The sequence below is a fragment of the Oncorhynchus mykiss genome, chromosome 19 (assembly GCF_013265735.2).
Source record: "Oncorhynchus mykiss isolate Arlee chromosome 19, USDA_OmykA_1.1, whole genome shotgun sequence".
Taxonomy (NCBI): domain Eukaryota; kingdom Metazoa; phylum Chordata; class Actinopteri; order Salmoniformes; family Salmonidae; genus Oncorhynchus; species Oncorhynchus mykiss.
The window spans coordinates 38,457,928-38,476,662 of NC_048583.1; the positions used below are offsets into that span (position 1 = coordinate 38,457,928).

At 40.3% G+C, this 18,735-nt stretch overlaps 1 protein-coding gene across 3 annotated transcripts in view; it reads left to right on the top strand.

Moving 5' to 3' along the window:
- Window positions 1-2,891: 2,891 nt before the first annotated feature.
- Window positions 2,892-18,735, top strand: part of rock2a (rho-associated, coiled-coil containing protein kinase 2a) — a 42,146-nt gene continuing 26,302 nt past the window's right edge. For 2 of the 3 annotated variants that reach the window (XM_021574136.2, XM_021574137.2), the window contains exon 1: window positions 2,892-3,711. In XM_021574136.2, coding sequence (XP_021429811.2) covers window positions 3,613-3,711 — 99 coding nt within the window. In that variant the 5' untranslated portion in view covers window positions 2,892-3,612. The remainder of the gene's footprint in view (window positions 3,712-18,735) is intronic. The other variant, XM_021574138.2, reaches the window with a different exon arrangement.

Sequence of the window (18,735 nt, forward strand, 5' to 3'; positions counted from 1 at the left end):
ATACATCTCCAGGCTGTGTAAGGGCTATTTGATCAAGGAGAGTAGATGACCTGGCCTCCACAATCACCTGACCTCAACCCAATTGAGACGGTTTGGAATGAATTGGACCACAGAGTGAAGGAAAAGCAGCCAACAAGTGCTCAGCATATGTGGGAACTCCTTCAAGACTGTTGTAAAAGCATTCATCATGAACCTGGTTGAGAGAATGCCAAGAGTGTGCAAAGCTGTCATCAAGGCATTGTTTTGATTTGTTAAACACTTTTTTGGTTACTACATGATTCCATATGTGTTATTTCATAGTTTTGATGTCTTCACTATTATATTCTACAATGTAGAAAATTGTTTTTTAAAAACCCTTGAATGAGTAGGTATGTCCAAACCTTTGACTGGTACTGTATATATATATTTTTTAATTTTATCCAGACTCAGCAACCTAGCCTTTTGCAGTCATCCTACTGCACACTCAAAGAGTAGCAGTTAATTTGCAAACAAATATATTTTGCACTGACTAATCCTCAATGATTTCAACCAAAATTAGAGATCACATAGGAAACAGAGATAATGAGGAATAATTTCCATTCTTTCATTCACTTTTACTTGACCTCATCACCATATGTAATGCGAACCAGAGATACTTCGACAAATATAGCCTTGAAACTGGAAGCTTGTAGTGTCTGCGGTTCTTGACAGATGTTGGAGACAGTTGAAACTGAGACAATGAAACAGGCCGGGCTTCTGTCTGACAGCAGAAATGTGTGTCTGGGTCTGTGTGTGCATGTGTGTGTTCAACTGATTTCAGCCGACCACTGCTGCAATTGTCTGTTGGACTGGAGGCGTCTCAGTAAAATATAAATAACTGTGTGGAGCTAAGAATTGCCACTAGGTGTCAGGGTAGGTATTCTTTGCTGCGAACACAGTTGAACTGAAAATACTCACAACTATGATTTTTGAAGCACTTCCACAGACCTTTGACGCATAGTGGCCCTGACGCATAGTCCCCCTCACCCTAACATACCGACAATACCACACACACACACACCTTAATATCGCCTTCATCGTTGTGACCGAAAGGCCAATTCACCCCTCCAGTGCCAGCATCGTCAGTCTTGCAAATGCTACTTAAAGGAATGAAGTGGAAATAACTTCATCTGTCTATTTCATTGGGGAGAGATGAAGAATAAAAGCAAAAATCCAGCACCCATTTAATGGAATTAAATAGGCTAGGTCAACAGCCTAAGATATGCAATGACAACTTCCTATTCAAAATCTTGATAGAGAGTAGAAATACTAAACTAAACAAAAACATGACATTTCTCATGTCACTTTTCAAACGTGAACAGAAAATCTGCCTTAACTCTCACTTGTGTACTCTACAGTGCAGACGATGATGCTCGCTTGTAAGACTCCCCACTTTGTACAAAATAAAATGGACAAAAAACAACTTTGTTATGTTGCTAGTGTTGATGTATAGATGATCAGCTTTCTGTGACTTGTATAAACCCAACCCTCACATTTTGTTAAAGGACCCTTCTTCCTACACCACCAACAAACATCCTCCTTCCCCTTCTATGTTTTATCTAGTGGTGAATTATCAACCTTTGTGTACATTTTATAGTATTATTTAATTAAAGTGAAGAAAACTGCAAGAAATGGATATAACTGTTGTCTTTTTATTATGAAGTTGTTACTATAACTTGTTGCCAAGATTGCTTTGAAAATAATAATTTTGTGCTGTAACAGTATTTGCTTTATTCAGTGAATTGCTTATGGAGACTAATAAATAGAGGCACACACCAACTTGTTTCATCTTTGTCAATATCTGTTTAACCACAGACATACACACACACATGAATTCCTTCTCTCAACGTGGAGCATAAGCACAACAATATGTATTGGACACATTGTGTCATAGCATCCACTGTGCATCACAGAACACTTGGGGTGGCAATCAGCAAAAAGTCTGCACCAGCCTACACAGCATCGAGACTGGTGCAACCACAGTGGCATATTGATACTCTACTGCAGGTATGTACAGTAGGTGCCTGTGGCTATGGCGCCATCCTATGGCGCTTTCCCCACTGTGCACTACCCACCCACCTTAATAGCCCACCAGCAGGGGTCTCCCTTCCCATTGCTGAATACATCAGCCCCTCCTGTAGCAAACCATGGGGGTTTCACATCCGCCTGAACAGCTACATGCATTGGCATAAACACAATGCATCAAAACAACACCACACATAGATTATAATTACTGGGAGAAATGTCATCATCGACATCAATGGACGGACATAAGCAACAGTGCATTGTAGTATGTGTAGGCCTACAGTATGTCTACTGCAATAGTGTAACGCTGACCAATTAAACATAGAATTGTAGCTACCTTAGTACAACACCTGGCAAGCCGTCAAGAGGTTTAAATGTCTTGTTGCAATGTGTTCGATTGATAGTCGCAGGGGCATTTGAGGGACACCTGTTCAAGTCCCAATTGGCTAGCCCCCCAAATCGCTACACTGATGTCAGAAGTCAGATGGCGCTGCTGGGAGGCCAGATGTTACATTTAAATACAACAACTAATATTCCGACATCTATTAACTTGCGGTTATGATATCATCTGGAAGTAGCATACTTGTTGCACACTTCATGATCGTTGCACACAGCCATAAAAACTTTTCTATTATAACAATATCAAGAGATGGTGAGGCATAAGTGGAAAGAATGTGTCAATCAGGTGAATCATTACTGAGTGTGAAGAATGTACTTGTAAAACTTTAGGAGAGTAGTCATCACATAGCTCTATTATTCCTCATGATACAGCTTCCCACGTTGAACAGCAGCTTGATTTGAGGAGACAGAGAAGGCTTATGGGTAAATGAGGCGGCTGTGTCTGCGTGTTGATGTCAGAGGAGGGAGGAGAGATCTAGCTCTGGAAGTGGAGTATGTACGAGGAATCCACGGTGGCTAACTGCAGTTAGACATTCCGACAACCCTTAGTTTTTCGTCATGCAGGGATACATACCGAAATAGTTCTGTATTGCATATGAGAAGAGCTGATTGTATAACGTTTTTAAACTGTTCATCGCTCAAGCTATTTTGGAGAACGCCATACTCTGTCAATTTGTTTATGACAGTGATGCAATTACAAAAGCCATGTAATTTGAGTGTTTCAAATGTTGGATTTTAAACACTTTCGACTGTTTTGGAAACACATTTTTTTAAATTTAAGCATAGCACATCGGAGCGCCCAAAAAGAGAAGGGAGGGGGGCAAGAAAACGCCCTGTTGCTGAATCTTCTTAAAATTCTAACTTAATCGCGGTGTGGATCACAGAGGACAGTCATATGGAATATGGTACTATAAATGTATATCTTGATTTGCGTTCAACTAAATCTCCGGACTAATTGGCAAATTTGCGGAGCTGCGCTTCTCGGTTTATGGTGGATTATTTTTTTTTTCTACATTGTGGATACTGCAATTCCGAGGCGATTATAGAAGGAGGCTGCTAGGCCAACGGCCATTGCCCAAGAACAAAAAGACTTTTCCCCATGTAAACCCAAACAGTTCTCATAAGGCTCGTCTTATATGTAAAAGAAACGGGCATTAATCAATCGCAAAAATGTCACTTGGTGCAGAGAGAAGGATGGAAAACCGGTTGAAAAAGCTGGAGGCCATGATCAAAGATCCAAGATCTGCGATAAACTTGGAAAGTTTACTCGTAAGTCTGCTAATATTTTATTAATTATTAATAGGGCCTATTCTGTTTTCCCTTCGCGCACTTTGAAGCAACCAACATGATGCATTGTAGCAGTAGACTTCTTACGCCATTTAACCAATATGTATCAATTTTGATGTTGCCGATGTCGACATTGTAGCCAAATCCTATCATTCGCTGGCTGCGCGGTATTGGGCAAGGTTTAGCTAACTTCCTCACCACCAAGCCTTTCATGATTCAGGTCAACATTTACTTCAGAAAGAATAGGCCTGTTACACTATATTTTAGAGTAACACAAATTCTAAACACATCGTTATTATTTAGCATTAAGTTGTCACCTATTACAGCATCATGTGTAGCCTATCCTGTGACAATGTGTAGCCTATATGTTAATAGTTCCTGATTCAAATGCTCATTTCTGCCTGACTTAGAATTCCATGCAATTCAACATCGGGATTCCAGGCAACATAGGCCTATGTAAGGGTATAAGGATCGAAAATAGTTGAGCCATATGTTTTTCTCGTGATATGAGGGCATCTGATGCAGCAGACAACACAGCTATAGCTGTAGGCTAACTGCATTAAATCTGTTTTAAGATTATTGGAAAATGTGCATAGCCCTGAAGGTTAGCCTACTTCTATGGAAACGTTTCTTCCGGTCAAGTCCCTGAACGATCTCCCGCCTATCAAGGGATTGGCCCACTGACTTGTATGGGATATGCGCCACATTGTCATGTTTGGCACCAGACGGGTACCAACGGCATGTCACACGTGCCCTTGTCTACAAACGGATGCGTTGTAGTAACTGCCAAAGAGAGGAGTGGGTTTTCGCCCCAAGCCAACTGTTTAAAAGGATAATAATACATTAACGTTTTAGGAGTGTTTACCAATACAGGCCTACTCACTGCTGTGGAATGTCGAGAGGACTGTCATCTGTTTATAGGCCTGAAAACATTCTGCAGAAACCTATTGTGATAGCCTAATAGTTGGTCCAGCCTGAAATAGCCACACCAAGATCATAAACACTCATGATTTACACATTCAGGATTTGAAGTGTTTCCTGGTGAAGCTCCCTCAGACTCTATTAAAAATGTCAAGCAGTTTCTGAACCGGAGTTCAACTTCTTCAGTACCGGTTGAATTAAGAATCCATCTGTTAAAAGTGCATAATCGGTCTAATTTATATGCAGTGACTGAAACCTCAGCTGAAAAGTGTTTATTTCCTGAGAAGGAGTAGGAGAGAGATATCAAAGCTTGATGACTGTTCTAGACTGAAGTTGAGTGGGAGGAGTGCGTAGGACTGAACAGGCTGTATCCTCCCAAGCCATTTTTGGCCAACTCTCACTTTCTGTTATTGTCTGCTATGAAGAAGGCACAGAGGCAAGCATCAGGCATTGCAATAATGTAGTCAGACCTGTTTCTACATGCTCTCACATTCAGACCTTTCCTGATATACCATCCACTGTTCACTTTAAAAACATTGCCTAATGATAAATTATGAACACACACATACTTAGTCATCAACCTCCATTAACACCTATAACAGCTGCTTATATATAATTATCCTGGATATGGAACTTGTTGCCTCAGCAGAACAATGCCTGGGCCTTTTTTTTATGTCCTTACTTCCTGTAAACGTTTTTCTTCCCGTACGCTTCTTGTTTTGCACAATGTACATAAGAGATAATAGTCTAAAATAGAGAGTAGGCCTAAAACATGTCCCTGGAGTGTTTCAGGAATGTCAAGCTGCTCTTCAAAGGGGGTTTCTTATCACAGGGCCATCCCTGATGTGATCTGATGCAGTGTAGGACTGACTACCACTTGAAATTAGGCCCACACTCAGTGGAATGCAGCCTGGGATCTGTCAGTTACCCCGCCAAGGTTTCACTACACAACTGAGCAGTGTGAATCTTATGAATGACTGAAGGACTGTTGACTTGAATGTGTTTAATGTGTGTAAAAGGATGAAGAATGCAGTGTTTCAAAGCATTTAAATGGAATGTATTTGAATGGGTACTAGTGAATTGTGATTCACCTAAATGGAGTGTGCAATTTATCCAATAAAAGGAAGGATAGGAGGGAACTCGTATCAGAGGAGTGTATGTAGACTAGTTTGGGCTACATAGAGGAGGACAACTATTGCTGACCTGTCTGGTACTGCAGCAGACTGACTAAGGTCTCCTGGAAAGCTTCAGGAATGAGATGGCATTCATTCTGCCATCTCAGAATGTGAACTGGATCAGATGGCCTGCTTTTAACAGGCAGCTGAGAGAGTGAGGTGTGTTCAGGACAGGTTCAGGGGTAGGAAACTCAGGCCAGTCAACAGGATCTGATCTGCAGTGTTGGCTGTTTTTTTTCTTCTCCCTCTGGCACTTTCAAATTGACCCATTAATGTTACTTATTTTTTCTTTATTGGATGGAATGCACTTAGTGTTTTATAGTGTTCAAAAGAAATGTTGAACTTTGATTAGCTATATGTTTGAACTATTTCAATAACAATTGTAGTTGAGATATTTCATGAACTGAGTACATTGCTGGCTAGTGTGAAAAGTCCTGCCCAGTTGGCATATTTTGCAATGTCAACTAAGTTGATAGTCATTTTCACCTGCAAAACTGTGTAGTAAAGTAACATTCCTGTATTCTGTTGCTCCTTCTCCTATACTGCTATCTAATATAATCCCAGGGCACACCCTTTTAATTTCAGGAGTGCTCTGTATCAGCTTAGACACGTTATACTGTATCATGGAGGCTTGAAGTAAAACATCACTGATGGCAGTATTTTTCTCCAGGCTCCAGCCTTACTGATCCCCTTTATTTGGCAGAGCATCAGTGCTGACTGTGTAACTGTTTTCAGTCACCGGCATCAACCACTGTACTGATAACCACGTGGCATTAAAATATGAAACTTGAACGCCAAAACGGCCACTCGGGGCTAGCAGCATGAAAGAGAGGGCATTTCTTGAGATAGGCCTAACTAGGCACACTTGATTGCAGCCTTTTCACTGTCCTCAAGGAAATGACCTCATTGAGTAAATAGTTGGAGCTATATATGGGTCTCAAAGTCCCTCTGAATGGCTGCACTTTCCCCTTTCACTATTCTCTTTATCTAACTGCACCTCTCCTCTCTCACTGGCTCAAAATGAATGTTTGATTTGAGTTTCAAAGCCAGATTCACACCAGTAACTTATTTCTTTTCTGATATTAGTGTTTCGTTGTTGTCAAAGAAACATATTGTTTAATTTGTTTGTTTCTATATGCACCTACAGTGGGTATCACAAATATTCACCCACCTTGAATTTCTTCACATTTTGTGGGATTGCAATGGATTTAAGTGGCTCTTTTTTTGTTGTCAAGATCTACACAATATTCTGTCAATGTGTTTTTTTTTAATGAAAAATGAAATGCTAATATACATTGATTACATAAGTATGCACCCCCCTGAATCAATACATATTCCAAACACCTTTGGAAGCAATTACACTAGTGATTCTTTTTGGGTAAGTCTCTTAAGAACTTTGCACGCCTGAATAGCACAATATTTGTACCTTATTCTTCAAGTGCTGTCAAATTGCTGGGGGTCATGGCTAGAAAGCCATTTTAAACTCTTCCCATAGATTTTCAAGCAGACTTCAGTCAAAACTATAACTTGGCCACTCAGGATCATTCACTGTCTTCTTGGTAAGCAACTCCAGTGTAGATTTGGCCTTGTGTTGTAGGTTAATGTCCTGCTTAAAGGTGAATTCCTCTCCCCGTGTCTGGTGTAAAGCAGACTGAAGCAGGTTTTCCTCTAGGATTTTGCCTGTGCTTAGGTCCATTACGTTTCTTTTTATTCGGAGAAACTCCCCAGTCTTTGCCGACATCAAGCATACCCATACCATGATGCAGCCACCACCATGCTTGAAAATAAGGAGGCAGGTACTCAATGATGTGTTGTTGGATTTTCCCCAAACATACTTTTGGCCTAAAGGCAAAGCGTAGTAATCCTTCGCTGTGTTTTATTGCAGTATAACTTTAGTGCCTTGTTGCATAGATTATGCATGTTTTGGGAATATATGTATGTATGTGTATATATTTACAGTACCAGTCAAAAGTTTGGACACACCGACTCATTCCAGGTTTTTCTTTATTTTGACTATTTTCTACATTATAGTATAACAGTGAGGACATCAACTATGAAATAACAAATATGGAATCATTTAGTAACCAAAAAAGTGTTAAACAAATCCAAATATATTTGAGATTCTTCAAAATAGCCACTCTTTGCCTTGATGACAGCTGCAGAGAAACCACTTCTATAGGACACCAGTAATAAGAAGAGACTTGCTTGTGCCAAGAAACACGAGCAATGGGCATGAGACCGGTGGAAATCTGTCATTTGGTCTGATGAGTCCAAATGTGAGATTTTGGTTCCAAATGCTGTATCTTAGTGAGACAAGGAGTGTATGAATGGATGATCTCCGCATGTGTGGTTCCCACCGTAAAGCATGGAGGAGATGGTGTGGGGTACTTTGCTGGTGACACTGTCTGTGATTTATTTAGAAATCAAGGCACACTTAACCAGCATGGATACCACAGCATTCTGCAGCAATATGCCATCCCATCTGGTTGGTACTTAGTCCCACTATCATTTGTTTTTCAACAGGACAATGACTCAAAACACACCTCCAGGTTGTGTAAGGGCTATTTGACCAAGGAGGGTGATGGAGTGCTGCATCAGATTCCCTTGCCTCCACAATCACCCAACCTCAACCCAACTGAGATGGTTTTGGATGAGTGGGACCACAGAATGAAGGAAAAGCAGCCAACAAGTGCTCAGCATATGTGTGAACTCCTTCAAGACTGTTGGAAAAGCATTCCTCATGAAGCTGTTTGAGAGAATGCCAAGACTGTGCAAAGCTCTCTTCAAGACAAAGGGTGGCAACGTTGAAGAATCTAAAATCTATGTTGATTTGTTTAACACTTTTTTGGTTACTACATGATTCCATATGTGTTATTTAATCGTGTTGATGTCTTCACTATTACTCTGCAATGTAGAAAATAGTACAAATAAAGCAAATCCCTTGAATGAGTAGGTGTGTCCAAACTTTTGACCGGTACTGTATATTGTTCTTTTCACTGTCATTTAGGTCATTATTGTGGAGTAACTGCAATGGTCTTGATCCATCCTCAATTTTCTCCCATCAGTCAATTAACTCTGTAGCTGTTTTAAAATCACCATTGGCCTCATAGTGGCATCCCTCAGCAGTTTCCTTCCTTTCCTGCAGCTCAGTTCAGAAGGACGACTGTATCTTTGTTGTCTTGGTGGTTTAATACATAATTTAAACTTTACCATGCTTAAAGATATATTCAATGTCTGATTTGTTATTGTTACCCATCTACTAATCACTGCCCTTCTTTGAGGCTTTCGAAAAAGCTCCCTGGTCTTTGTAGTTGAATATGTGGTTCAAACTCAGTACTTGACTAACAGAAGTGGTAGTCATTCAATAAGTCATGTCAAATCTCTATTTCAAAGTGAATCCATTAGTTTGTGATTTGTTAAGCCACATTTTACTCCTGAACTAATTTAGGCTTATGCAACAACTATAATTTAGTTATTTAATTTGTATTCATTTGTAAACCTTTGTAAAATGTTCTTTTCACTTTTGACATTATGGAGTATTTTGTGTAGCTCAATGACAAAAAAATCCCAATTAGATCTATTTCAATGTAATTTTGTAATGCAACAAAATGTGAAAAAATACATGGGGGGTGTAAACTTATGATGCCCACTGTATACATAATTGTTAGATAACCATTGATATCATTATTGCAGCCAGAATAGGCAGCTGATGGTCATTTCCATGTAAAAGGACCCCTGAGCACCAACTTGAAGTTTGTAGGAAAATGTCAAATGGAAGCTAAGAGTCAAAATATATATTTTATTAAAGTATATATACATTTTTCAAGCATTTTCCATCCTAAAAATGTGGATTAAGCAAAGGCTTTGATTTCAGTTCCAACAGATGGAAAAGGGGTCTTAGAAAACATCCAGAAAGTCTTGAAAGGTATTATTAATACATCAAAACACAATAATGTTGAAGTGAAGACCCCTGACAACTAATATCAACACATATTTAGTTTCTGAGAAATTATTCTGCCTTCTGTTAGTTTTTTTAAAGAAACATTGCCTTGTGCCTTGAGAATTATTTTTGCAAAAAAAACACATACCTTTTAAGATATTTTCTAATATTTCTCTGTCATGGGGAGGGAGGATAATACACGTTCACAGAAGTAACAAGTGAAGGTAGACCTGTCAATTAGTGTTTTTGATATCGATTTTGTTTATGAATTATTAAGTGATTAATAAAAAAACGTAATTAGGTTATCAAATCAGTAACAGGTTTTCCCCAAAAAATTGTAATGTAATTTCGGCTATTGAATTGGCTACAAGTTTGGACAGTGTACACGAGTTGAGTACACTATAATGTACTGTACTGAACTATACTCTGCTGTACTGAACTTAACTCTACTGTTCTGTACTGTACTTTGTCCAAACTTGTGAAACATAGACATGTATAATTGGTTCAGATTTGGTATGGTCCAAGAAAATGTGGTCTTGTTTTTTTGTTGGTCTTGTTTTTCTTGCAATTATGTTACTGGGTGTAAATCTACTTCACTTAGTGTAGTTTAATACCCAAAAGAGATTTGATCAAAGTCAATTTGTCATGTCATACCTGACACCCCATTCTTTCTGCAGACATAGTTGAATCTTCATTCAGATCAGATATTGTTTTGGGAAAAGGTGGACACAAACTGAGGGAGATTTTAATTATGTTGCCAAAATTTGAATCTGCACAGTTCTTCCAGTAAATGTTTTTATAAAATGTTCAGTGTATGTTTAAAAAACAAATGTCCATGTGCATATAGTTGTATGTTTTCTTAAACTTTTAAATCAATGTTTTTTGTTTGGCATACTTTTTAAGTATTACAAATCTGAGTCTCAGCGCAGTTCCATTGTCGTGGAATTGTCCTGGTATGACATAACTATTTTTTTCAATTCTCACGTCTCAAATGTGACAGCCAGACTCGACACAGCTTCAATTTCAAGCTTCCGCTGTGAGTGACAACTTGCAAATGATGGAATTATATAAACGATTAGTCTCTTCTCACTGTCGCTGTGAAGCATGCGGAGCACTCAGAGTCTGGCGAGAGAGACTAAAAAACGATTGACATCAAGCTGAACTCGCAACATCTCAATTAAATGTGTCAAAGTGCATTGGTTACACTAGTCCAGAGCTTCCCAAACTCGTTATAGTCCTGTACCCCTTTAAACATTAAACCTCCAGCTGCATACCCCATCTAGCACCAGTGTCAGTGCACTCTCAAATTGTGTTTTTTGCCATCATTGTAAGCCTGTCACACACACACACACACACACACACTATAAAATAAATTTATTAAACATAAGAATGAGAGTGAGTTTTTGTCACAACCCGGCTCGTGGGAAGTGACAAAGAGCTCTAAGAGGACCAGAGCACAAATAATAATATAATAATAATCAATCAATTTGCTCTTTATTTTAACCATCTTACATATAAAACCTTATTTGTTCATCAAATTGTGAATAACTCACCACAGGTTAATGAGAAGGGTGTGCTTGAAAGGATGCACATAACTCTACAATGTTGGGTTGTATTGGAGATTCTGTGTTAAATCTTTTTCCACACATTCTTTGCTTGTATTTCGTTTTCATGCTAGTGAGGGCCGAGAATCCACTCTCACATAGGTATGTGGTTGCAAAGGGCATCAGTGTCTTAACAGCCTGATTTGCCAAGGCAGGATACTCTGAGCGCAGCCCATCCAGAAATGTGGCAGTGGCTTCTGATTAAATTCAATTTTCACAGAACCACTTGTTGCAATTTCAATGAGGTTCTCTTGTTCAGATATCGGTAAGTGGACTGGAGGCAGGGCATGAAAGGGATAACGAATCCAGTTGTTTGTGTCATCCATTTCTGGAAAGTACCTGCGTAATTGCGCACCCAACTCACTCAGGTGTTTCTCTATATCACATTTGACATTGTCCGTAAGCTTGAGTTCATTTGCACACAACAAAAATCATACAATGATGGAAAGACCTGTGTGTTGTCCTTGATAATGCAGACAGAGAAGAGCTCCAACTTCTTAATCATAGCCTCAATTTTGTCCCACACATTGAATATAGTTGCGGAGAGGCCCTGTAATCCTAGATTCAGATCATTCAGGCAAGAAAAAACATCACCCAGATAGGCCAGTCATGTGAGAAACTCTTCATCATGCAAGCATTCAGACAAGTGAAAATGATGGTCAGTAAAGAACTTTAAGCTCGTCTCTCAATTACAAAAAACATGTCAATACTTTGCCTATTGATAACCAGCGCACTCCCGTATGTTGTAAAAGTGGCTACCTTTTAAGCTACCTGTATTTGACATTGTGTTGTTATATGAACATTGTATGGTGTCATTTTATTTTTGGCAGTGAAACGACACTTCTCAGGCGAGGATATAAACCTCAGCCAAATGTATAGCCCCGTTGGAAAATATAAATGGTCTGTTTGAAAATATGTAAAAATAAATAAATATATACAGTGGGGCAAAAAAGTATTTAGTCAGCCACCAATTGTGCAAGTTCTCCCACTTAAAAAGATGAGAGGCCTGTCATTTTCATCATCGGTACACTTCAACTATGACGACAAAATGAGAAAAAAAATCCAGAAAATCACATTGTAGGATTTTTTATGAATTTATTTGCAAATTATGGTGGAAAATAAGTATTTGGTCACCTACAAGCAAGCAAGATTTCTGGCTCTCACAGACCTGTAACTTCTTCTTTAAGAGGCTCCTCTGTCCTCCACTTGTTACCTGTATCAATGGCACCTGTTTGAACTTGTTATCAGTATAAAAGACACCTGTCCACAACCTCAAACAGTCACACTCCACTATGGCCAAGACCAAAGAGCTGTCAATGGACACCAGAAACAAAATTGTAGACCTGCACCAGGCTGGGAAGACTAAATCTGCAATAGGTAAGCAGCTTGGTTTGAAGAAATCAACTGTGGGAGCAGTTATTAGGAAATGGAAGACATACAAGACCACTGATAATCTCCCTCGATCTGGGGCTCCACGCAAGATCTCACCCCATGGGGTAAAAATGATCACAAGCTAAAATCCCAGAACCACATGGGGGGACCTAGTGAATGACCTGCAGAAAGCTGGGACCAAAGTAACAAAGCCTACCATCAGTAACACACTACGCCGCCAGGGACTCAAATCCTGCAGTGCCAGACGTGTCCCCCTGCTTAAGCCAGTACATGTCCAGGCCCGTCTGAAGTTTGCTAGAGAGCATTTTGATGATCCAGAAGAAGATTGGGAGACTGTCATATGGTCAGATGAAACCAAAATATAACTTTTTGGTTAAAAACTCAACTTGTCGTGTTTGGAGGACAAAGAATGCTGAGTTGCATCCAAAGAACACCATACCTACTGTGAAGCATGGGGGTGGAAACATCATGCTTTGGGGCTGTTTTTCTGCAAAGGGACCAGGACGACTGATCCATGTAAAGGAAAGAATGAATGGGGTCATGTATCGTGAGATTTTGAGTGAAAACCTCCTTCCATCAGCGAGGGCATTGAAGATGAAACGTGGCTGGGTCTTTCAGCATGACAATGATCCCAAACACACCGCCCGGGCAACGAAGGAGTGGCTTCATAAGAAGCATTTCAAGGTCCTGTCGTGGCCTAGTCAGTCTCCAGATCTCAACCCCATAGAAAATCTTTGGAGGGAGTTGAAAGTCTGTGTTGCCTAGCAACAGCCCCAAAACATCACTGCTCTATAGGAGATCTGCATGGAGGAATAGGGCAAAATACCAGCAACAGTGTGTGAAAACCTTGTGAAGACTTACAGAAAACGGTTGATCTCTGTCATTGCCAACAAAGGGTATATAACAATGTATTGAGATAAACTTTTGTTATTGACCAAATACTTATTTTCCACCATCATTTGCAAATAAATTCATTAAAAATCCTATAATGTGATTTTCTGGATTTTTTTTTCTCATTTTGTCTGTCATAGTTGAAGTGTACCTATGATGAAAATGACAGGCCTCTCTCAACTTTTTAAGTGGGAGAACTTGCACAATTGGTGGCTGACTAAATACTTTTTTGCCCCACTGTATATATACATACACTCGTGGCCAAAAGTTTTGAGAATGACACAAATATTAATTTTCACTAAGTCTGCTGCCTCAGTTTGTATGATGGCAATTTGCATATACTCCAGAATGTTATGAAGGGTGATCAGATGAATTGCAATTAATTGCAAAGTCCCTCTTTGCCATGCCAATAAACTGAATCCCCCAAAAACATTTCCACTGCATTTCAGCCCTGCCAAAAAAGGACCAGCTGACATCATGTCAGTGATTCTCTCGTTAACTCAGGTGTGAGTGTTGACGAGGACAAGGCTGGAGATCACTCTGTAATGCTGATTGAGTTCAAATAACAGACTGGAAGCTTAAAAAGGAGGGTGGTGCTTGGAATCATTGTTCTTCCTATGTCAGTCATGGTTACCTGCAAGGAAACACGTGCCGTCATCATTGCTTTGCACAAAAAGGGCTTCACAGGCAAGGATATTGCTGCCAGTAAGATTGCACCTAAATTCACCATTTATCGGATCATCAAGAACTTCAAGGAGAGCGGTTCAATTGTTGTGAAGAAGGCTTCAGGGCGCCCAAGAAAGTCCAGCAAGCGTCAGGGCCGTCCCCTAAAGTTGATTCAGTTGCGGGATCGGGGCACCACCAGTACAGAGCTTGCTTAGGAATGGCAGCAGGCAGGTGTGAGTGCATCTGCACGCACAGTGAGGTGAAGACTTTTGGAGGATGGCCTGGTGTCAACAAGGGCAGCAAAGAAGCCACTTCTCTCCAGGAAAAACATCAGGGACAGACTGTTATTCTTCAAAAGGTACAGGGATTGGACTGCTGAGGACTGGGGTAAAGTCATTTTCTCTGATGAATCCCCTTTCCGATTGTTTGGGGCATCCGGAAAAAAAGCTTGTCCAGAGAAGACAAGGGGAGCGCTACCATCAATCCTGTGTCATGCCAACAGTAAAGCATCCTGAGACCATTCATGTGTGTGGTTGCTTCTCAGCCAAGGGAGTGGGCTCACTCACAATTTTCCCTAAGAACACAACCATGAATAAAGAATGGTACCAACACATCCTCTGAGAGCAACTTCTCCCAACCATCCAGGAACAGTTTGGCGATGATCAATGCCTTTTCCAGCATGATGGAGCACCTTGCCATAAGGCAAAAGGGATCATTAAGTGGCTCGGGGAACAAAACATCGATATTTTGGGTCCATGGCCAGGAAACTCCCCAGAACTTAGTCCCATTGAGAACTTGTGGTCAATCCACAAGAGGCGGGTGGACAAACAAAACCCCACAAATTCTGACAAACTGAATGCAAGAATGGGCTGCCATCAGTCAGGATGTGGCCCAGAAGTTAATTGATAGCATGCCAGGGCGGATTGCAGAGGTCTTGAAAAAGAAGGGTCAACACTGCAAATATTGACTCTTTGCATCAACTTCATGTAATTGTCAATAAAAACCTTTGACACTTAATAAATGCTTATAATTATACTTCAGTATTCCATAGTAACATCTGACAAAAATATCTAAAGACACTGAAGCAGCAAACTTTGTGAAAATTAATATTTGTGTCATTCTCAGAACTTTTGGCCACAACCTGTATACATTTTTTATGTGAATGACATTTTTATTTGGCGTACCCCCGACGGCATTACAATGTCAATCAAACTTCTTCTCTCTGGTGCTAAATGCCTGTTGGAGGTTTCATCTCATTCTTGTTAAAACATGCAGATGCCCTAGAAAGTCCATATACTGTTTGTATGTATTCACTGACATACTGCCAGTGCAACTACCGCTGCGTTACTATTAGTTGCCTGCTTGTTTTGATTATTTATATATGTGGGTTAATTTGAGTGGAACCACACTCATGGAAATGGCACCATTGATTTCTGGGTCTGTACTTTTGTATGGTCTGAGTTTAGCATTGGCTGGCATAGGTGGTGCCATCTGAAGGAAGGAATATCATCAATGGGCTTTGTTTGGGGATTGAGAATAGATTTGAGTAATTGATTGGGTAAATGTTTAGTAGCAGACTGCCATTCTCCCTTCTCTTTGCTGTAGCGCCATGTTATGGTTAGTGCCAACAAGATGACTTTACTGATTGATAATTAGGATGTTTCTGTGGATAGGAGACACATTGTTTGAATTGATGTGTTGAAGTTTGTGTACTTTGTTCAAGATTAATGGTAGAGTGTTATCTAGGGGCCGACATCACAGTGAAGCCATTGCAAAGCACAGAACTTGGAGGCTCTTATCCCAGAAGTTACACTTCTGCAATTGCCTGTAAGTGGTGCAAAATATGAATCCACTTCTCATGATCTGTGGACCAGTTTTAATCTCTGCTTGTATTTGTTTCCACATTCATTTCTCTTTTGACTCTCATCTCCCTTTCTCTGCCCTGTCCCCTTTCCCTTCTTCCTCTCTTTCCTTCTCTCTCTCTCTCTCTCTCTCTCTCCTCCTGTCTCCAGTTGTGTGGGAAATTCAGTCTTCCATGGCACTTCTGCTTAGCTCCAGCTGTGCTCTGACTTGGAGGAGGCAGATTTTCTGTCCGATTTGTCTGTAAATGTGACCGCTCTGCTCACCAGCAGCACTGGGTGCGATGTGCCAGTGGGGAGAAACACTGCCATATATGGCAGTGTGATGGTGGCCAGGGCCAAGTTGTGCAAAACAACCCTGCACACCTCCTCTCTTGAGACAGCCTCTCCCTCTCCTCCCCGATTCCTTCTCCTACATTCTCTCTGTTAGCAGCGGAAGTCCCGGCTCCTGTGCAGGATGCAGAATGTTAGCTAGTTTGCACTGGTCATGCAAATGTAGAGCAAGTGTGTTCTGTAATCGTAGGCCAAGGGTCTAAGCTTACGACCGGAAGTAGTTAGTGTTGGATACTTCTTTTGCCTTGTTTGGTGTAGCTACGTTTCAGTCCTTCAGTCCATCCTGTCAGATTTGAAATGCAATGGCCCAGTAGACTTAGTCCTTTATAGGTGGATCTCTGTGCTTCATTTTGAATGAATGCTGGCTACTCATAGTATAAAATGACAACAGTGTTTGGTTCAGAAGCACCTAGGTCTCTAGCTAAAGCAAGCACGATTTATTACTGTGTGTGTGTGTTTGTGTGTGGGGGGGAGGGGTGGAGTCGGACTCTATTTTCATGCATGACAACATGTCAGTGATGGGAGTAGAAGGTACTTTGGAGAAGCGTTCCGCCTACTCATTTACCATTCTATCCATCTGACTTCAAGCATCACCTCTTCATGGGTAGAGACCGCTTCCCACAGACACAGAAACATTGTGCATGCACACGCTCACATAAACACATGCACACTCCTACATACAAAGCAGTGAGCCATCATCACACCAGCTCCATGTACATTATCACCCGTAGTCAAATCACCTATGGAAAAGTACATAATATACTTGATGAATAAGTCCACAACACATCTACGGGTTCATTTCTCTCATGCTCCATTTCTCTGACGTCCAGCACATCTGTTCAAAAACAGAACATATCAGGCAAGACATCCATCAGCAGTTAGACAAAACACAGACGTGGTGCTTGTCCGTTTCCCTCCATTGGTCACAGTACAACATGGGGCCCTTGCCATTTGTGAGACTCTGGCTCTGGCTGTTCCAGTATTTTAGAGTTATGGGCTCTGCCTGGCATACCCCTCACTTTGCCTGGGCTCCGGCTCCACTTCTCCCAGCAACTATTTTTAAACGTCTGGAATTTGATCAAAACATTAGCTTTTTACTCAAGCCTTTTAAAGTCCAAAGGCTGTTTTCTGTTTCGCACGCCTGGAGATGGGATTGGAGATAGGGAGGAGGGTTTTGGAAATGGAGAGAGGAGGTTCCCTGTTGGAGTCAGGTCTGTTGCTCTTGGTTTAACTAACAAAAATGTGTTCTTAATTAATACAATGAAACAAAGGCTTCATATGAAATGGATCATAATAATAAATAATACTTGTAATTATAATACTTGAATCAGAAAATGATATATTTTTTTCCCTTCAATGATGTTTTGCCTTTGCTTGTGACAGGAAAGTCACACAAAGATAATACCGATAGGGGAGAGTGGGGTAAGTTGAGCCAATCTTGTTTCTAGAAAACCATACACAAAATTAATAATTTGACCAATTATTTAGGAAGAGGTCATAATTTCATGGTGTCTGTGAAGGAAGAAACCACTTTGAAAAAGTGGTAAGCTAGGTCCAAAAATCAGATTTTCTCCAAGTCAAATGAATTGAATGTGTTATACATCAGTTGGGGTCTCTATAAGCTTAAATATCAGGGTTTTAAACCTAGCATGAAAGTGCATCCTTGCAGCTGTGTGGGCTCATATTGTCAAAATGTTTGTCTTTGGGCAATGAGCCAATGACAAGTTGAGCAAATTGGTGTTTTCTTCCCACATGTAATGCAAGGCATTATTGCTGGTATATGCGGTAACAACAGAGCCTGGCCTATGTTAAAAGTTTGTTCTTTCATTTTTTTTGTACGAAGTGTTTGTAAGGTGTTAAGCATGTTTTAAAATATGCTTAAAATCATGAAAAGACAAATAAGTGATTGTTGAATTGTTTAGGAAATAAAAATAGACATGGTTTTAAAACTGGTAACTGATAATACATGGTAAAAAATTCAACAATTTAAAAGATATTAGTGAGTTACAGTTCATGTAAGGGAATCTGTCAATTAAAATAAATTAATTAGGCCCTAATCTATGGATTTCACATGACTGGGAAATCAGATGTGCACGGATACCTTAAAAAAAAAGTTAGGGGCATGAATCAGAAGACCAGTCAGTATCTGGTGTGACCATCATTTGCCTCATGCAGCTCAACACTTCTTTGCATGGAGTTGATCAGGCTGTTGATTGTGGAATGTT